The 19,660-nt window shown below is 38.4% G+C and overlaps 1 protein-coding gene across 2 annotated transcripts in view; it reads right to left on the bottom strand.

Annotated features, from left to right (window-relative positions):
- Positions 1–189: 189 nt before the first annotated feature.
- Positions 190–19,660, bottom strand: part of ZBTB21 (zinc finger and BTB domain containing 21) — a 43,152-nt gene continuing 23,681 nt past the window's right edge. The window contains exons 2-4 of one of the 2 annotated variants that reach the window (XM_077818165.1): positions 15,600–18,937; positions 3,305–3,360; positions 190–432 (exon numbers count right to left, since the gene is read on the bottom strand). In XM_077818165.1, the coding sequence (XP_077674291.1) occupies positions 15,757–18,924 (3,168 nt within the window). In that variant the 5' untranslated portion in view covers positions 18,925–18,937 and the 3' untranslated portion in view covers positions 190–432; positions 3,305–3,360; positions 15,600–15,756. Of the gene's footprint in view, positions 433–3,304; positions 3,361–10,190; positions 13,226–15,599; positions 18,938–19,660 lie in introns of those variants that run through there. The other variant, XM_077818159.1, reaches the window with a different exon arrangement.

The raw sequence follows: 19,660 nt of genomic DNA, 5'->3' as shown, positions 1-19,660 counted from the left end.
TGTACTGCTAACAACACTGGACTCAATGTGCAGTGCCAAACTGCAGTGCCAATAATCTTATGTGCCCATAATTCTCTTTGAAGTCATGAATGCAAATGAATACAGGATTGGACCCACTGTAGTTACGAATAAATAAAATAGACAAGTATTAAACTACTGGCAAAATAATTTATTGATCTTTGTGTTCATCGAAAAAAATTGCTATTTCATCAGTTATTTTCAGAAGCTTCTTATCATTTCACCACATGAAAACAATTCACTTCTTTCTGCAGGAGCAGGGCTATCCATTTCTCACTCTCCCACATCTGGGTAAACAATCTGCTGCTAAGTGGTCCTAAGTTTGTGGACAGTTCCAACTGAACGACTGCTGGCATGCATCTGATTTAGAACTGCTGATTGTTTCTTTGGTACCAGTACATGGTGATGCAGGATCTAGGGAAAATGTTTCTGCTGCAATTACTTATAATTTATATGATTGTAGTGCAAAAACAGTGTGTTTTTCAGACTTTAGTATAGCATCATATGTTTATAAAAACTAAATCAAGCCAGACACATTTGATTGATTTTGTTGTTTTTTTGACAGAAAAATGAACAGAAAGTAAGAGGGGAAAACAATAGATGGAGGACTATGAATAAAATGGAGTCTGACAGTCTTTGTACCCACACAGGCTCTGAATGGGTGAATATGGGGCTGATAGGCCAATCAACCCATCTGGTTGCACCTGGAAGGCTGGCCAGGCCCAACTAAACTTGAGTCACAGCTGGGGAAGGAGCTCCGTAGTTAGTATAAAGAAAGGAAATCTGAAGCAGAAAGAGGGTACTATCAGGGTCAAAAATGGATAAAGGACATATGTAACAAAAAATTGAGAGAACTACAAATTTTTAATCATGGGAAACCAAATTAGAGCTGGACAGTTAAACCCCCATCTGTGGAGTTGGAATTGTATGAAAAAACGAAGGAAAGAAAAAAAATCTTACATTATGATCATTGACATTTCTGAATCTATTTATGAAAATGGGGCCAGCTTTACCAAGTCAATCCAGATTCTACTGATCAAAAGATGACAGCGCAAGTAGAGTGGGAACAGCTTTCTGTGTTCCTAGTCTTGGAATCCAGAAATCTACAAGGATATTGAATTATATGACCATTCTCATGGCTGAACTAATGGGGAAAATGTTGGCACTAACCTGGATAAGAGATAGGCAATCAGCTGCAGCTGTCATTTTATCTGATCCTTGTCAGGTATTATGACAATCGGAACAGGTATTTTGGAAAGCAGAAATGTCATAAGTGAAATAATGTTCCTAACTACAGAATTAAACCAAGCAGGTATCTGTGTAACAATAGCATGGATTCTTGTGTATATTGGAATATCTGGAAATGAGACAGATGACAAAGAAGCAAAACAAGCTCTAAAAATGAGAAGGTGGGTATCAAGAAACTCTTAAGCAGACAAGAATTTTAAAGTGTAGTCATGAAGGAGTTTGAAAGGAATGGCAAGAACAATGGACTAAGGAAACAAAAGGATGAAGTTTTTATGGTGTGTGCTCAGAAACAGAAGATAATACTATACTCCACAGTCAGGGTACAAAAAAAGAAGTAGTCATTTTTAGTGTTAATATTTAACGCACAATGACCTACTAAGTTATTTGTTTCAGAGTAACAGCCGTGTTAGTCTGTATTCGCAAAAAGAAAAGGAGTACTTGTGGCACCTTAGAGACTAACCAATTTATTTGAGCATGAGCTTTTGTGAGCTACAGCTCACTTCATCGGATGCATACCGTGGAATTTTATTTATGTTTATTTGTGTTAAAGAGACATAAAGATGTGCTGTGTATTGCGTGCAAAACCAAAGAAACTGTTGATCATGTTCTATGGCATTGTGGGCAATATTCTATGGAACGAAAGTTTCTTTACAAAAATTTAGTTGACTTGAAATCAAAGATTTTTCTCTAAAAGGACCAATGAGAATGTCAGGAAAATGAAACAGTGCTTTGCTGTGTTTCCTTAAGAATACTAGACTGAATGAAAGGATATTAATAACATGGCTAAAAATGAATGAAGAAAGTTGAGGTCATAGCCTCATGTAATGAGGCTGCTCTGTCAAAAAAAACAAAGACAAGGAAAGAAGCTGCAGGGAGAAACTCTGCAATCACTCTCTGGGACTAGAGAGACCAGGAGGATGAAGAAGGAAGGCCAGGGGGACAGTTGGCCCTGAGATCCTCTCTGGAATAGAGAAGTCTGGCACAAAAGAGATGAAGCAGCCCTGGGGATGGAGCAGGTTGTGTTGGTGAGGAGTCCTGATAAAAGGGCAGGATCAGGACTTCCAGGGAGAGAGCCCTGGGAGGTATTTAACTCAGGAACTATATAAGGGAAACGTAAGAGGTATGAAAGGTCAAACTCATGGAGGGCAGAAGTTGGGTTTAGTTATACTTTTGGTTTGGGATTTGTTGGGGGAATTCCAGGGGGAAAGTCCTGTGAGTCCTGGCCCTGAAAGAAGGGTGAACTTAGAGAGTTCTGTGGGAGAGGCGTGCTGACAGACTATGGTAGGCAGAAGTCCTAGAAGGCAGCAGCAAGGAGTCAGAAGGAGCAGACTTTGATTGCTGGTTATTGAGTCCCTGGACTGGAACTCAGTGCAGAGGGTGGGCTTGGAAGCCTTCCCACCCCAAGATGGGGATAAGGACAGTTGAAAGCCCTGAGAGAAGGGATATAAGGACCACAGGGCTCAAAGTGGAGAGCTGAAGACCTTCTGTTGGACATTGGACTCTTATTTGTTCAGTTAGACTTTCTGTTACCCTGGATGGGACTAAAACATGATGCAGCTGGAGGGCCGAGTCATGAGAAGAGGCCATCACTGCAGGACCAGTGACAGTTGGTAAGGGGTGCTCCACAGGAGAGAACTGCCATGCCACACTCAGCCACGAGGGCATGCTCTAGCAGAGTTCACTCTTCCACATGGTATACTTTACACCCTCTGACACTCAGTTTAGACTCCCCAAGACCTAGTTGCCTCTGCTCCACCTGAGTATAAAGGAGTTTAAGTTGGTGATATTTACACACTGAGGAACTGATATTTACAGGTTGTAAATTACAGTAGACCTTATTCTAATTTACATTTTCTTCTGACTTCTTAATATGGACCAACTCAGATTCCCTTACACAAGAATGGAGTGGGTATAAGAAGATCTAGGGAGAGTCTGAGTACAAACTGCTCTAACTTACACATCCTCACAGGGGACGTCCGGATTTGATGCATACTTGAATTTTTATAAAGCATTTTATACAGTTTCTCACACAACTTACTCTTTGATGAGGTTGGATAGGAAGACTTCAGTGTGGATCAGAAAGCGGCTGAAGGGCTGTAAATAAAGGGTATTTATAAATGTCACTATACTGAGTTGGAGAAGTTGTCTAGTGGGGTTCCACAGGGATAGGTGTTACTGCAATTCTTATTTAAAAGCTATAGTAAACTGGAAGAGGGAATAAACAGCATGTTAATTAAATTGGCACAGTGAGAGAAGTACAATATGCCATTGAGGACAGAAATAACAGAAGGATAAGGAACATGATTCAACTTGGCAAAATAAAAGCATTGCCAACAATGATCCCAAACAGAGATACTCAAGGGAAGGAGAACTCTGTAAAGCATTAATAGCAACAGAGATTTAGTGGTTTTAGGATACATCAAATTAGACATAATGTCACCGTGCAATTTCCTGAGAAGTGGCTGCCAGTAGTGCAGACGCAGAGTGTGTCCTATTAGACAGAAGGCACTCAGCCTGGAGATGAAGATTTTTGACTTCGGCCCCTCTACATCAGGATTCTCTTGCAGTTGGTTCCCCAGAAGAATCACAGGGAGGATAACAAAGAAAAGAGAACATGGAACTAGGCCTCTGCTAGACAATCCCATTTTCCCTCCCACAGAGAACATTGGACAGGGGACCATCAGGTGAAATAACTATGCTGACTCTCTGTTCCCCTCTCAAGGACTCGGTAACCCAAGCAGTCCCTCCAAAGTTTTCCCTAGACTGAGGCCCCACCCTACCCCATCCTCTGTGCCTTCCAGGAATCTGTGTATTTTTGTGCCCCTCAGCAGGCCCTTGTGCCCCTTCCCCTTTCCATTTTGTCCAAGGTGGATGATTTGCTGGGGGGAAAAAGACTGGGCTCAGACCTCAAAGATGTCTTCTCCTTCTCCTTTCCCTCCACTATATGTCCCCATCCATGGACTGAATGCTCCCTGGAGAGTTTCTTTAAGACTGGGATTATTTAATGTCACACATGGACTAGATTTTCAAAATTACCCTCATGGAAAAGAGCAGTAGAGAATAAACATTCTGAATTGCTCACCTTACAAGAGATGGGTAGAAGTGAAAAAGCATTACCAGTGCATCCTTTTATCTCTAAGATGGTTGAGACCAGCTTTGCATCCCCAGTTGGAATGGCCTACTGCCCAGGTGACCTACTAGTTGGATTTAGGCATTCAGGAGGTGTGGCTTTTACATGCTAAGATTAACTCAGCAGTTGCCTCCCATTCAAAGCAATATGGCCTATCTTTGGTCTCCAATATGTCTCTATAGGATGCCTTAAACAGAAGGTGGAGTTGGCCATTCTGAGAACGTTCAGGCTAGGAGGCACAAATAGGCATGAACACCTATGCCTCATGTATGTCTAGGGTGGCTTATTGAGATCCAGCCTGAGAAAGAAACCTACTTTAGGCTTCCCAGGCTTTTATGCCTTAATCTCTCCACGCATCTCCTGGAAGTCAATAGACTGAACAACATGGCCCATTTCATCCACCTGGGAGCCAATAACCAGAGGCTTCTGTCATGGCATATAGAACTGTCTTTGAAGCTTAAATTCCTAGCTCTTGCCAATAACAGGCAATCTCATGGTATCAGAAGCTCCAGGGGCTCAAAAGCAGTTACTTAGAAAAAAAATTGGGGGGTTAAATATTTCACTTGCTGAAAAATGCAGTTTCGGTCACGTGGAAACGATTTGTGAATTTGGCACAAATTCACCACATAATTTCATCCAAGAAAAGAAAATTGGGATTAAATTCACAAAACAGCCAGAGGAGGAGGTATTGCTGCTGCCCTTTATAACTTTTAGACCAGTGGTTAGGGTCCTCACCTGGGACAGGGGTTCGAATTCCTGCTTCCAGGTGAATGCCCTACCTACCAAGTTGTTGGCTATACTGAGGTGAGTTTCTCTTAATCTCTCCTGTTGAAGCTTTTCCACTTTGTGTAAATATTTAACTATTCATTGGAGCAGGGACTTAAACTTTTGGGTTTCCCACAGCCTCGGGGAATGCATATAGAGTGCTATAGAGTCATTCTCAGGCACACATTTTCTCTCTAGGTCCAATGATTATTCAAGTAGTGAAACAGCTTTAACAGGAGAGATTGAGAGAGTGACCCCATCCCAGATCAGCCAATAGTCCAGAGCAGGGATTTGAACCCAAGTCTCTCCCTGCAAAGTGAGTGCCCTAATTACTGGTCTAAAAGTTATGAGGGAGCGCAGGGGCACAGCACCTTCTCCTCCAACCATTCTGTAAATAGAGCCCTTTAAAAATGCCTGGCAACAAAACATTTCAGCTGAAATGACATGTTTTGTTTGACCTGAAATGGATTATTTCAAATTGCTGAAAATTTTGGATTTGTTTAGATTCAAATTGATTTCCTCCCTCCCCCCATTTTTTTTTCAGAACTGCCAGCGAAAATCAGTTATTCACCCAGATCTGCTAAAAGGAAGGTGTCTAAACTGTAGAAGATGCCATGTGGAAGAGGCATGATCATCAACCTAAGATGCCATGTGGAAAAGGCATGAACATCAACCTAATGTTTGTTATTCTCTCTCCTTAGATACAACAGATGTTACTGTTGTGTTGTTATTCCAAGAAGGATGATCTGCTGACTGGTCTGGATTTCTGGGCTTTAGTCTAGTAACAGCCTTGCAAAAACGAAACATATGACACTAAACTGGAGTCTTGTTCTTCTTTCTCTTTTACGTAATCACTGCTGCTGAGGTACCAGTATCAAGGCAGTAAGTCTCTTGTTACTTATTTGCAGATATTTCCCTCCTGACTCTCTTTTCTTCTCTTTCCCCTTCAAAATTAAACATTCTCCAATAGAAGGAGAATTGAATATCTTAGGAAATAGGTAATGAAAGAGTTTTCAACCCCTAGGTCACCAGTTCAAATTATGACCAGGTCAGTAGCCTGAAAGGTCTGATGATTTCATGGCTGCTCAATCATTCATGGTGTGTAGAATGAATTGTTGTTGGTCCATTTTCTATTGGGCAGGCGTCTGCATCTCAAAAATCACTATAATTGGCACACTTCTTGGCAGTCTAAGCAATGAGGCCAAGGACCAAACTAACACAGAAACACAGCTATCTGCTCAGTCTGCACTGTTATCCTTCCAGAACAAGATTAAAGCACATTGGTAAAGTGGCCTGGTGAATGAAGTAAAAACTAGAGCAGAAGAGAGTGAGGGTACAGCTGGGTAGTTTTCATAAAATTCCTGTGGAAATTTCCTCCAATTCTGTGAAACCACATAAAGCAAATTTCCATGCCTGCAGTTCCTGAGTAGTTGATGTTTTATTTGAATGTGGAACTTGTTTAGAAGTTAAAGCCTCTTAAAAAATATATTTGTCCATCCAGCTGGTGTAATGGATGTGACATCACAGGCTCAGGGTACTGGTTCCTCCTAGAGCCCATGAACTGCAGCTACTACCACTAGCCACCCAGTCCCCTATTGTGGTTTACGGGATAAAGTTGCTTTTTTCTCCCTGTAGTTAAGTTTACTCATATCTTTCAGAACAGTATCCTCTTGCAGACCTATGAAATTATTTTTGGAATCTATTATGCCTCTGTTAAGGATGAGACTTTTCTTGACTTCGAGCTATTCTTTACACTTTTCTTTTCTTTCTTAATTGCACTTTCTTCTTTCTATTTGTCCCATTCAAATTTCTCCTGAAACAAAGGGTCTGAATAAAATCAGAAAAGATATAGTTTCCTGCTTGTGCCATTCTGGCTGTCAGGTTCAGTGAAGAACCAGGCCAGTACTCACAAAACTGCACAAGTTTAATTACATTGGGGTGCAATTCAAGTCCCTACATTTGCAGCCAGAGGAACCTCCACACGCAGATCTCTCCTCTCCCCTCTTGAAGGTGGAGTAAGCACTCTCCCTTCCACCATCCCCTGTACCCCACACAGGGTGCTCTGGGGGAACTTGAGGACTGAGGTTGAGGACCTTTATTAGGAGATCTGGGGCACCTGTGGCTAGAAGGAGGCCCCACTAGTGCAGCTCCATTAGAGTCATGTTGCCAGAGTGATAGAGATCAAAGCTGGTGTTGATGCTTGGGAAGCTGAAGGGTTTCTGGGTAGGTTTCAAAACCTGTTCTGTAAGAAGCAAGCCTTGTCCCTCTAATGGGGCAATGTTGGAGAAATTTCAGTAGGGGTTCCTTGTGGAAATTTCCTTCCCTTCAGTCTCCTCCCCCAGATTTTACCATAGAGAGGGTGATCTAGCTCATTCCCAGATATCGCCATTTGAAACTCACAAAATAAAGATAACCTGAAAAAACTCAAAGGTAATTGTGCATGGAGGGAAGCAAGGACAAGACTAGAGGGACCAACTCTGAGCACTCACTACATTTGATACCCTTGAATATCAGCACAACATACTGATTATGGTTGTGGGGTTTATTATATCATGAACCCACCTATCTAAGGTACTCTGTGACCTATTTTTTCAACCTACCTAATTAAGAAGGGAAAATATGATGCATTTGTTGTTCTAGTAGCTAATACTTTGAAAGTTTGCTTTGCCACAGAATATTTTAGTACATACATACCACTGTAAACAATGGTATCATCCCCAAAAGGTAGCATTGACCTTTAATATCTGTCACATCACATTTTGTAGTTAAAAAATGGTGGCTGGTAATGTTCTGTGGATGCGGCAATAAGGAATTTACTGGATCCATCTGTGGAGCAAAGTTGTGATAAGTGAGGGGCGAAAAAGTAAAAATCAAAAAATTAATCACCTAGATGTGCACATTCCTTACTAAGTGATCTTGTGCCTTTCCTCCCCCTTTGATACGTTTCTTGACCCTTATGCCGAACCTAGGCTGTATACTCTTCAGGGCAGGGACTGTGACTTTTTCTTCTTTTTGTGAAGTGCCTAGGCAGATCTCTAAGTCCTCAGTAATAATAATGGAGAAGGACTTCAGGGGGACTGTTTGTATAATGGTTGTAGAAGCAGGGGCCTGATTTGCAAACTAATATCACCTAGTTCTTATACAGCACTTTACCAAAGAGGTCAGTATCATTATCTCCATTTTACAGCTAGGAAAATTAAGGCACAAATAAGTGAAATCACTTGCCCAAAGGCACTGAGGAAGCCAGTGGCAAAGCCAGAATTAGAACCCAGATGTCTAGGTCCCAGTGGCTCTATCCACTAGACCAATGTTTCAGTATAGGGGACTGGGGTGGTATGTTACTTTTCCTTTGCCTCATACAATCAGTCCTTTCTTTTATTCATAACTGCACACACTTCAGTTTGGGCAGTGTTAGGGTCATGCTCTCTTCTTGTGCTGCAATGCAAAGGAAAGGATCTTCCTCTGAAGTGCCTAGCAGAAAACAGTAATCTCATCCTGGCAAGAGAGAAAAAAATGGATACTCCAAACTTCAGGTTCATTCATGTGATAAACTACACACTCAAAACAGTAAAATAAAACATTTCCCCCTTCAGTTGGGGATGAAGAGAAAGATAATATTATAGGGACCCTAATTTGCACCTTTGAGGATTTTTAATCTCCACTGACTAGTACCTTGCTCTGTGGTTAGGTTCACACGAATTGGGTATTTAAAAAAAAAAAAATATTGTTGGCTGTGTTCAGTCATGCACGCACACCAAACACCTGCATCAAGAAAGGGGGTCACGTCTTGTTTAATTTTCAAAAATTGCAGTATTAAGGCTTCGTTGTTTGCTTTATAGATAGTTAGGAAGTAGAAAGACTCCAGTCCACTCAACCTGTAACTTATTTTTATGGTATTAGTATTATTTTTCATACCCCTCTTCTTGTAAATTAAACTACCTTAGTACTGGAAGTAGAGCATTTTTAAAGAAAAAAAATATCAGAAACCTCTAAATTATCTGAAATAGCTTTGCTGTATTATCATTTTGTGATTTTAAGTCTGGTGTCTTGTAACCTAGAAGGGTTAGAAACCAGTGCTGTATTTCTTTAGCGGGAAGATTCCCAGCACTCTGTGGTATAAAGCCTTCTTTTCTAGCACTTGTGGGTCATAGGATATTAGACCTCTCAATGGGGCTGAATGATCTTTTCCAGAAGCAAACATCTGTGTTGTAGAACCCCTTTCAACAAGGGGTCCCTGGTCGTGCAGCTCTGATGGAATCGTGCTATTGTGTTCATGTGTTTGAAGACAGAGTGAGTATGGAGGCCAGAGCAGCTGTGGATGCAGAGGGATTCTGTGTGGATGCCTGTAGCCTAAGAATCCTCATGGCTCAATGGTGGATTCCACAACCTATTTTGTGAAAGAATGGGGGTGGGTAAACCCCATCCCCCGTGACAACGACGGATTCTTCTCTATGTGAGGCGACTCCTCCCCCTGCATTCTCTCCTATAAGTTTTAATATAGGAAGTGGTGGCAATAAGAACTCTATTTACTCCAATGGCAGCACTACCAGGTCCCTCAATTGTTCCCCAACAGTATATTTAAAACATTTAGTTCAATCCAGTTTTAAATAACAGAAGGCAGGATTTTTAGAAGCACACAGTTGACCTTACTCTGTTGCCACTGAAGTTAAGTTTTACCATTGCCTTCAATGGAAGCAGAGATAGATCAATGGTACAACTCCCTTTGACTGCAATGATAACAGAATTAAGCTTGTGCTGACATTTTTGAAAACCCTACCCACAAAGCACAGGGTTTGTTGATGTAAAAGTATATTTTCTATGCCACTTCACTTTCTTTATAATATTTCAATAAGATACTTACTAAAAAACAAACATAAAACATTATTTTAATCCTAAACATACCAGCTAAAAATAGTCATGCTGTATATACAAAGCATACAGACTGAAACATACCCTTTTGTGAGCAAAATTCCCACCCCACTATAAATAATATCAAATTTGCCAAAAGATTCCAACATGAGACAATAACTCAAAAGAAATAAGTGTAAGTTTATTGGACTCCAACATTTCTTAGTCAAAATCTAAGTAAAGAAAACACACAGTAGAAAAAGTCATACAAAGCAGCAATGGATTTACATTACATTAAAGGAAGAGTTATTCTACACTATTAAATCTCTGTCCTAAAAAAGTAAAAACCTATTAATTAAAATCCAACACTGATGTAACTGAACCAATATACAATGGCTACATGATATACAGGATTATAAAAACAGCTTTTATTTGTCTTAATTCTATAACACTTTAAAATGACAAGTGATTTTATGTAACTTTAAATTGGAAAATACTACAGTTTGCATGTTTATGTTGGATTATTCCAACTTCCACAAAGCATAGGAGACTTTTTCTGAACTCTACAAATGATCCCATTTTTCTTGTTATTTTTAAAAGGGACACTGTCAAGGTTAGACTCTGAAGTTTTGGTTTTGTAACTATTCATAAGTTTTCAAATATTATATTTTAAAGGGTGTTTTAAATTTAACACACTGCTACAATGGTGGAAACCGAAACACAATATTTGTGCCAGAGTATGAGAAATAGACAGGGAAACTGATTTGTCTGTTTTAACTGTCTCAGAATAGCAAAATGCAACAGATCCACAAAGCTCAGATCCATATTTCATACACATTGCCAAAGTTTGATGGTATCCCTACCTGGGATTTTCATGCCCAAACATCTTAAATGTTAACAACTGGGGTTTAAAAATTATATTAGCTTTATTAGTATCAAGTATTGGTAACACAGGTAAGGACATTTTACACTATGTTTATCTTGATAGTACAATTTTTGTCACAAGTCATTTTAAACAAACAAGAATCAGTAGGACTTCAAAACAAAACAAAAACCCAAACACTATCAGGCTGAGTTGAACACAAAATTTTTAACACTGATTCACTAATTACAACATAAAAGAAAACTATCTTGCTTTGATTTTCATCTAGATCTTCTGGTAAGAAAATGTAAACAGACAGTATAGGCACATGCCAGATTTTATAGGCACATGCCAGATATTTGCACCATAACTGCTAGTGCTCAGGAGTTAGGGCCATATTCTACACCCTTGTCCCACATGAGGAACTTCCACTGATGTCAACAGAAGTTTTAGGCAAAATCTTAGGCCTTGTCTACACTTACCGGGGGTTCGATGTGTGGCGATCGCTGCATCGGCGGTCGATTTAGCGTGTCTAGTCAAGACCCGCTAAATCGACCGCCGATCGCTCTCCCATCGACTCCTGTACTCCACCTGAACGAGAAGCACAAGGGGAGTCAACGGGAGAGCATCTCCAGTTGACATTGCGTAGTGTGGATCCCGCGGTAAGTAGATCCAAGTACATTGACTTCAGCTATGTTATTCACATAGCTGAAGTTGTGTAACTTAGACTGATCGACCCTGTAGTGTAGACAAGGCCTTAGAGTACAATACAGATCTGGAAGAAACCTGCACTTCTGCACTTCCTACTTGGGCAAAAAGCCCTCATAGATGTCAATGGGAGCATTGCTTAAGGAGGGAATGCAGGAGCAGGTTCCCTACAGCTGTGTATTTTGGTTCACTGGCGGGTTGTAAGGCTATAGTTGTGTTCTGAAACGAGACTGACAACTCAACTGCCATCTCTGAAGTTTAACTGTCTATTGTTTACTTTTAAAAATGTTACAAAATTAGAGCAGCAATACCATTTCATGTCCTTTCTCTATTTTGGTAAAATTGCAGAATTACACACTAACTATATATGTAGCCTTTATTCAGAAGAACATTCACTGATACAATTTTTGTTTCTACCATTTAAAAGTCCACAACATGTAATTATTTCCATTGCTTACTTTGAGTGGTTGATTATGGCCCCAATTCAGCACACCACTTAAGCATATGCTTAACGTTAATCATGTCTTAAGGCCCAATGACTGCAGTGAGACTTAAGCATATGCTTAGCTGAATCAGTACCGACATGAACTAGCTTTACTTCACAGGCCAATCCTGTTCCCACTAAAGTAAACAGGAATGGTCACTGACTTGAGTTGGAACAGGATAAGCCTCTGTCAAATTTTGTTGATGGAGGACAAAACAAACCAAGAAAGAATTAAATTCTAAAATATATATTAAAACATCTCCATGTTTCTGTCATGCCATATGAAAAAGAGCACAAAACCTCAAAGTTTAAGCGAAATCATACAAACTTTCTGCAATTGTTAAATAATCAGACAAAAAGCCAAGGCCTTTAGTATCCAATTCACACAGTTGCAAAACTAAACAAAATATGATGAAGACAGGTTTTTTTGTATCAATAATTTGCCTATTATTCTTGTTATGGCCAAACTAGACATTCTTTAAAAGACCTTTATTGTAACTAACAATTTCTTCCATAATTTAACTTTTCTAACATATATTAAAATTACATGGAGTAGAAGAATATTTATCCATATCCTCCAAAGTAAACACTTCTGTCTCAGGGCTTTTTAAGATACTGTATAGATACTAATAGAAAACCAGAATTGATGTATAAATATCTCATATTTAAAACTTTATTTAGAGATCCTGTATTCCTTTACTGGACAACAAACAGGAACTAATTTTAAAAACAAAACAAAACACAGAACATGCTCAAAATTAAAAACAAACGTTTTTAAAAATAATCTAACAAACTTAAAAAGGAAACTAGTTATATCCACTTTTTTTCTGATTTTTACAATATATATTACACTTGGGGAAAAAAAATCAAGACTTCTTCAAAATGTAGCACAAGGTTGTTAAATGTGTGCTATTTATAATCTTAGTATATACCAAAAATGCATCAAAGAAGTGCTTCAGTTGAAAATTATGGTTATTTGATAGCTGAACTGGTCATCATATTTTCTCTTAGAAGGGTATACTCATTCTTAGAAGGCTAGGTACAGACTGTCAACAAACTAAAAAGGAAATATCATGCTGTTTTGTACAGGAATCAATGGTGAAAACTTAGGCACCAATTTTAATACCTTGCTTTCACATTTTGTCCACATAGATTTCTTCTCCTAAAAGACATTTAATGTAAACACAAAACAATTATTTAGCTGTGCTAAATATATTTAACATGGCTTTATTTCATCTTGCTTTTGTTTAATAAACAAGGTTGAGTAATTATTATTTTACACTGAAATTATTTCTTTTCATTAAATGGTTTAGTTTTGTTAGTTGGAATTAAAAAAAGGAGTCACATCCGGAAGTGTCACCTATAAAAGTTTACATAGGAACCTTGTTTCATAGAATCATAGGGTTAGCAGGGACCTCAAGGGTCATCTAGTCTAACTGTAGTTTCGATTGCAGTTTTCATCTAAAAATATTTGCAGATTATTAGTGTAATCATATTTTCACATAATTCACCTGGAATAAGGAAAAACACCTATAGGTAGGTGTTAGTGTGTTTAGTAGCAGTTTCAGATTTTTTTTTAATCCACCATGTTGTAGCAAAAGACTTTGTAGCTAACTATTGCAGTTTGCTGGTAGCAGAAAGTCTGAGGGTCATATTGTGCCATCCTTTTAAGCTGAACTTCCCAATGAAAATAAAGTGCTGTTTTAAAACAAACAAAACAAATGATGGCAAATATGGACTTTGATTGAGCAAGGTATCTAAGTACATGCCTAACTAACCACCCACTGAAGTCAACAGGCCTACCCAGCAGCTTAAAGTTAGGCACCCATGCTCAATCTTGCTGAATCAGGCCCATTGGTCCTGAATATTATCATTGTTGTCCACACCTTTATATTTTGGGCCTCAGCCTACATTCCTTGTGACTTCTGTGGGAATTCTGGATGCTGAAGGAACACAGTATCAGAACCTTATAGGATTAAGGGCTTGATCCTGCTCCTACTGAAGTCCGCAACAAAACTCCTGTTGACTCTAGTGAAAGCAGGACTGGGACCTAATTACACAGTACTGAATGCAATACTTTCTTTTTTCTTTTCCCATCTGAAGGTGGCCTGGATCCAAAATGGACTGTCAAGTATTTCATCCATTTACATTCTCACGGTTTATTCTAATCCATTCCACTCAATTAAATTTAAAATACCAGCAGCAGAAAGATGGTTTTAACTCTGAGCTCCTAAACAAGAGAAGCACATTGTCAAAAGCAGGTGGAAAACTAATTCTGGACCCTTGCCATAGCTTCTGGCAAATATTGGATACTAATGATGCCAACTATTCCAATTGTGACTATTTTTAACCATTATTACCATGATTTTAAACAAACCCAAATTAACACTTCTAACACAAAGTATCACAAACAATAGAAAGTGTCAGAAAAGAAACAAATATTCTATACACTGTATTTACAAAAGCTGATGATTGTAGTGTGGTGCTTTTTCCTCTGCTTTGAACCAGATATGTATGTTTAATACAAAATTTAAATACATATTTTATTCATTTATACAGGTGTCTATATAAATATTTACATTTAATTTTTTTAAAAAAAACATATCTTTGTGCTAATGGCCATATTTACGGCCACACACAGGAGTTTATTTCACAACTCCTTCCCCCTACAAGCTTCTGCTATTCGAAGTAATATATTCATACATTCTATTGTACTTAGAATTACACACAACAGTACAAACCAGAGGAAACAAAATTGTGAATTGTCTGACATCCATTCAATGTTAGTTCATATTTATAAACAGTACTGTTGTTTGCATTATAAGTGCTGCTTTATTACAATGCTTGTAGTTACTGAACTATGTACAGTAAATTAGCCTTTGGGGCGTTCTATAAAGCAGCATACATTTTTTTCCAGAGTCTTCCTTAGAAGCTTCTATTTAAATGGCTGAAAGCAGGATTGCTGCTCCTTTATATATAAAATCCAAGTATTAATATTGCTGATCTTAGATTCTATTGTATTTTGCACAAGTTCCATATAAGAACAAAACAATTCCACATTACTATAAAAAAAACCAACAACATTAATTCCCAATAAGTGTCAGGATAACTCAAATTTGAGGTTTATTTGTTATTGCTAAAATATTACTAAAATCTAGATTACTAAAGAAAAATATTCCATCCACTTCTTTCTTAACTTCAAGTGCAGGGCTAATATTTATAGGGAGCTCAGGTGTTCATTATACTCAAAACAAGAAGTTGGTTACAGTATAACACCACTATAAACTCACAGTTAGAATCCACATTTTTGTTCCTTTTTTGTTTTTAAATGTATATATTTTTATATATATATATATATATATATATATATATATATATATATATTAGACACCACCGGATGAGGATCCATGCATACAATCAAGATGTGATCGGATTTCAATGTTAATGAAATTAAATTATACTGTTACTATAAGATCCCAGACAACAGTACTTTAAATTATACAAATTTCTATCTACTAACATCAAAGTTAGTTTACCTTAATCTTCAAATCCAAGCAGCATCATAAATCCATCTTTACTTTTTTGATGGTTCTTGTCCCCTTAGATTTCTAGTTTATATGGCATACTTCTGAAATATCCTGGAAACGGTCTCCATTTAACCAGCTTTTTAAACTACCTGTTGAAGATCTCTAACTAATTGTGTGTCTGTTCATGGCTCCAAAGACTAAATGCAGTCTTGAATGTCCTGTGACAAAGTTTACACATATATTGTCTTTTGAATGTGATTGCTGAAAGTGGTGGAGCATGATAAAAGAGCGTGTCCGATTCTTGTGGAACAAATAATTTCTCAGTAGTAGTTGGGCTCTCAGACAAACCTGTAGGACTATCAGGCTCTAAGGGCTGGATTTTGGGTAGAGGTGGGGGTGGAGGCAGAGGTGGCGGTGATGGGGAGTTAGCTGGTGGACATATCTCAGAATCTTTATTCACTGATTCCTCTGCAGCCTGTGACATATGAGACTGGAAGTGGCTCCACAAACGGAAGTTGGTCCGGAAGGCCTTGTTGCACACATGACAAATAAATGGTTTTACAGAGCACAAAAGCTCCTGATGACGCTCCAACTGCTTGTGTACAGTAAAAATTTTTCCACATTTTTCACAGGGCCACAAGCCAGTGACTTTATTAGAAACTATTTCCTTAGCTTCTCTGTTGGTTTCAGTGACCTCATCCTCTATATCGTCTGCAGGCTCTTCTTTTACGTGAATTTTAAACTGTTTGGAAACACTTAGATCTTCAGGAAGGCATGAAGAATCTTCAGAATCAAAATTAATTTGTTCTGAAGAATCACTGAATACTCCATCTTCCTTCGCAGTAACAAAATTGTTCATTTTATTAGATTCTGATTGAGAATGCAATCTTGAAGCATTAGTTATTTCACCATTGTGATCAAGAATAGGTAAAGAAAAATTCTCTGTTGGGGCCATGGTATTTTGATTGTGAACTTCAACTTGATGACGCCAAATACTAAAGGAGGATTTAAAAGTGCGCATACACTCAAGACAAGTGAGCTTCTTATATTCACACTTGCTTTCATGTTCATGCTTCAGCTCTGGAGAAGAAAATCTAAGGCTGCAATAAGGACAAACTGTTGCATTTCTACAAAGTCGCTCATGATTTCCCTGTTCAATAAGAGAGGAGAGCTTAGCATTACAAAGACGACACTGATAGACCTCTTTGTTTTCAACTGGACTTGCAATATGAATGTGCTCTTTTTGCTTAGAAGCCTTATTTCCTCCAATTGGTTTTTCCCCTGGATGCATTTTTATGTGCTGTTTAAATTGAGAGAGAAAACGATAAGCTTTCCCACAGTAGGTACAAATGTAGGCTCCTTTGGATCTTGATCTTAAGTTCCTTTTGATGACTTGCTGTGCTTGTGAACTGGACTGTCCCTGAAAACCTTGTTTGCCACGTCGTAGTTTAACAATCAGTGCTTTTTTAATCTCTCTCTCTCTCACAATATCAATTAATTTTCTTTGGAATTTTTCATCCAAGACAGCATGTGAACTGGAAGCAGGTGAGGGATTCTTCACAATTCCATGCTGTGTCTGGCAATGAGTCCATACTTTGAAGTTTGTGTGAAATCTCTTGTGGCATATATCACAAGCATATGGTTTCTCTGGATTATGATACATATTAACATGACGGTGAAGGCCTGCTGTAGATCTGAAAATCTTAAGGCAGTGCTTGCATTTAAACTTTTTGTTTGGTCTCACTTCTTCCAATTCACTGTATTCATCTTTACTAACATCAGAATCTGGAAAGTCAGCATCAAGACGTGTAGGACTTGAACTTTCCTCAAAATTATCCTCTGACCCAGGAGAACCATGCTCATTCACTTTCAATTTTTTAAATGGTAGCCTTCTATCTGCTTGAAACCTCCTTTTTGCTGGAAGTCTATTCATATCCCTATTATCATCCTCAGTTTTAAAAGGAAAGTCTTTACTGGCAGATGTTGAAGCATCTCCTACTGTAACTCTTATTATTTCAGAAGGCTCTGAAAGCGGGCTGCTAGGTTCAGTTTTTATTCGTACATCAGTTAGAGGAGAAGCTACCTCCCTATCAGTCGACTGAGAGGCACTAAAGGACCTAAGGCGGTGTGGGTGCATTACCTGTGTCTTGTCATCTAGGACAGCCTTTTCTGAAGACTCTTTCAAGGATGACTTTTGAGATATAACATTAAACGTTTTTCCCTGTGAGTCACTAGTCACCAATGATGATTCATGTGAAGCTTTTAAATCAATAGAAGATGAATAAATAGGAACCTGACTGTCCATGGACAATGACCTTCGAAGGAGACTTTTTACAAGTGGGCCACTCCGGTCAATACTTTGGTTTTCAGGACCTGATCCACTAGATGGAACCACTAGTCCTAATTTTGAGTAGTATAGCAAATTCCTATCTTCTCCTTGACTATTTCCTTTTCCTGTCTCTCGCAACAAAAATGTAGATTCTGATGAAGCATGCAGAGATAAGATTGGAGGACGTGGTCTTTTTAATGACATCTCTACAGCTTTTCCTCTTAGAAGCTGACCACTCACTCCTGGCTCATCACATGAAGTTTCTTTCTCAGCTAAAGGCTTTTGTGGCAATTCTGTGTTCCTCTTTACCAAGCCACTACTACTTTGGTCATCCACAGTTCCAGAAGGTTCATGAAGTTTGGTGTAGCTCACAGGACTGTCTTTTAGCCACCTCCTGTCACTTAATGATAAACTGTGAAGGGGTTCAATTGGTTTTGTAACTTGTGGTCTATTGTTTGTTTTGATGGCAATGGAGTGTGAGGGCTTAGAGCTATGGCTTAAATCATGTGTTTGACTGACATTTTTAACTTGTGCTTCATTTCTGCTCTGACAAACAATGACACTTCTCTTCTGAGAACTGCTTTCATCTTCTTCTTGAAACAATATTTTTTTAATGGGACATGCTGGAAAAGGAGCTTGAGGACTCTTAGAAACAATGTTAGTAAGAAAGGAAATGCCAAGGCTGTAGCCCAATTCTTGAACAGCTGCGAGACTGCTTTTCTCAACAAACAAAGACGAAGAGTAAATGTAGTTTAATACATTATCAAAAGCATCTGGTTCACAGAAGTCAAGCTGAAACACTGATTGGGACTCATTCTCTTTATTTGTGAAGAGAGTCTGGAAGTATTCACTGCTGGCAGCCAGAACATTTTTATGAGCTCTAAATTTTTGGTCTCCCACTATTAGAAGAACATCGCATAGCTGTCCTTTTAGACGTTCCTCATTCAAAGCACTTAAGAGAGAAATGGCATGTGCTGGGTTTATGTAATGCAAGAGCCCCTCCATGATTTGGATTTATCTGAAAAACGAAAATAAAGATAGTTATGGTCTGTTTTACACACACTTTTAAAATATAACATGAACCTATATAACGGCTTAGTTTCTGATTATAGTCCACATAGCTATTTTTTCATTAACATTAAAGAATTTTAAGTTTTGGGGCTATGCATGGGAATTAAAAGAACAAAAGCAATCTGAATTCATAACTCTAATAGATACACAGGCACGAAAAAAAGCAATTTGTGATTCTGCTTTTCCAATGCACCTTAAATAACCACTCTCCATTAAGATTATATCTGACCAATAAGGGCAGCTATGTTCTCTTCCGGTAGCTAGCATATGCCTACTTCTCTTTATACAGTAATACTCAATAAGTTGACTGAGCATGAAGGAAGTTTTTTTTCCTACCAATACTTCTGCAAAGACATATTAAAAAAATATTGCTAAAATTCTGAGTCTGAGACTTACAATATGGGTTAATTTTCAAATGTAACTCATTTTTGAGGCTAAACAAACTTAATAGTACCCTTTTAATTGAACAGGCTAAAGTTTTTTGTTGCTTTTTTAAAAATGATGGGGAAAAACTATCCTGCTTAATTGTCTCTGATGAAGACTGGTGTAATTAACTCTCATATTTGCTTACATTTAAGGGCAAAGCAAAAAGTATAGATTAACAACTTTGGAAGTGTATTACTAAAAAAAATTACTTGTAATTGAGTGGCCATGTATCCTGTCTTTCTGG

This window comes from Eretmochelys imbricata, chromosome 1, assembly GCF_965152235.1.
Source record: "Eretmochelys imbricata isolate rEreImb1 chromosome 1, rEreImb1.hap1, whole genome shotgun sequence".
Taxonomy (NCBI): domain Eukaryota; kingdom Metazoa; phylum Chordata; order Testudines; family Cheloniidae; genus Eretmochelys; species Eretmochelys imbricata.
Note: the sequence above shows the minus strand (reverse complement) of the source record. Positions and strands in the feature narration are given on the sequence as shown.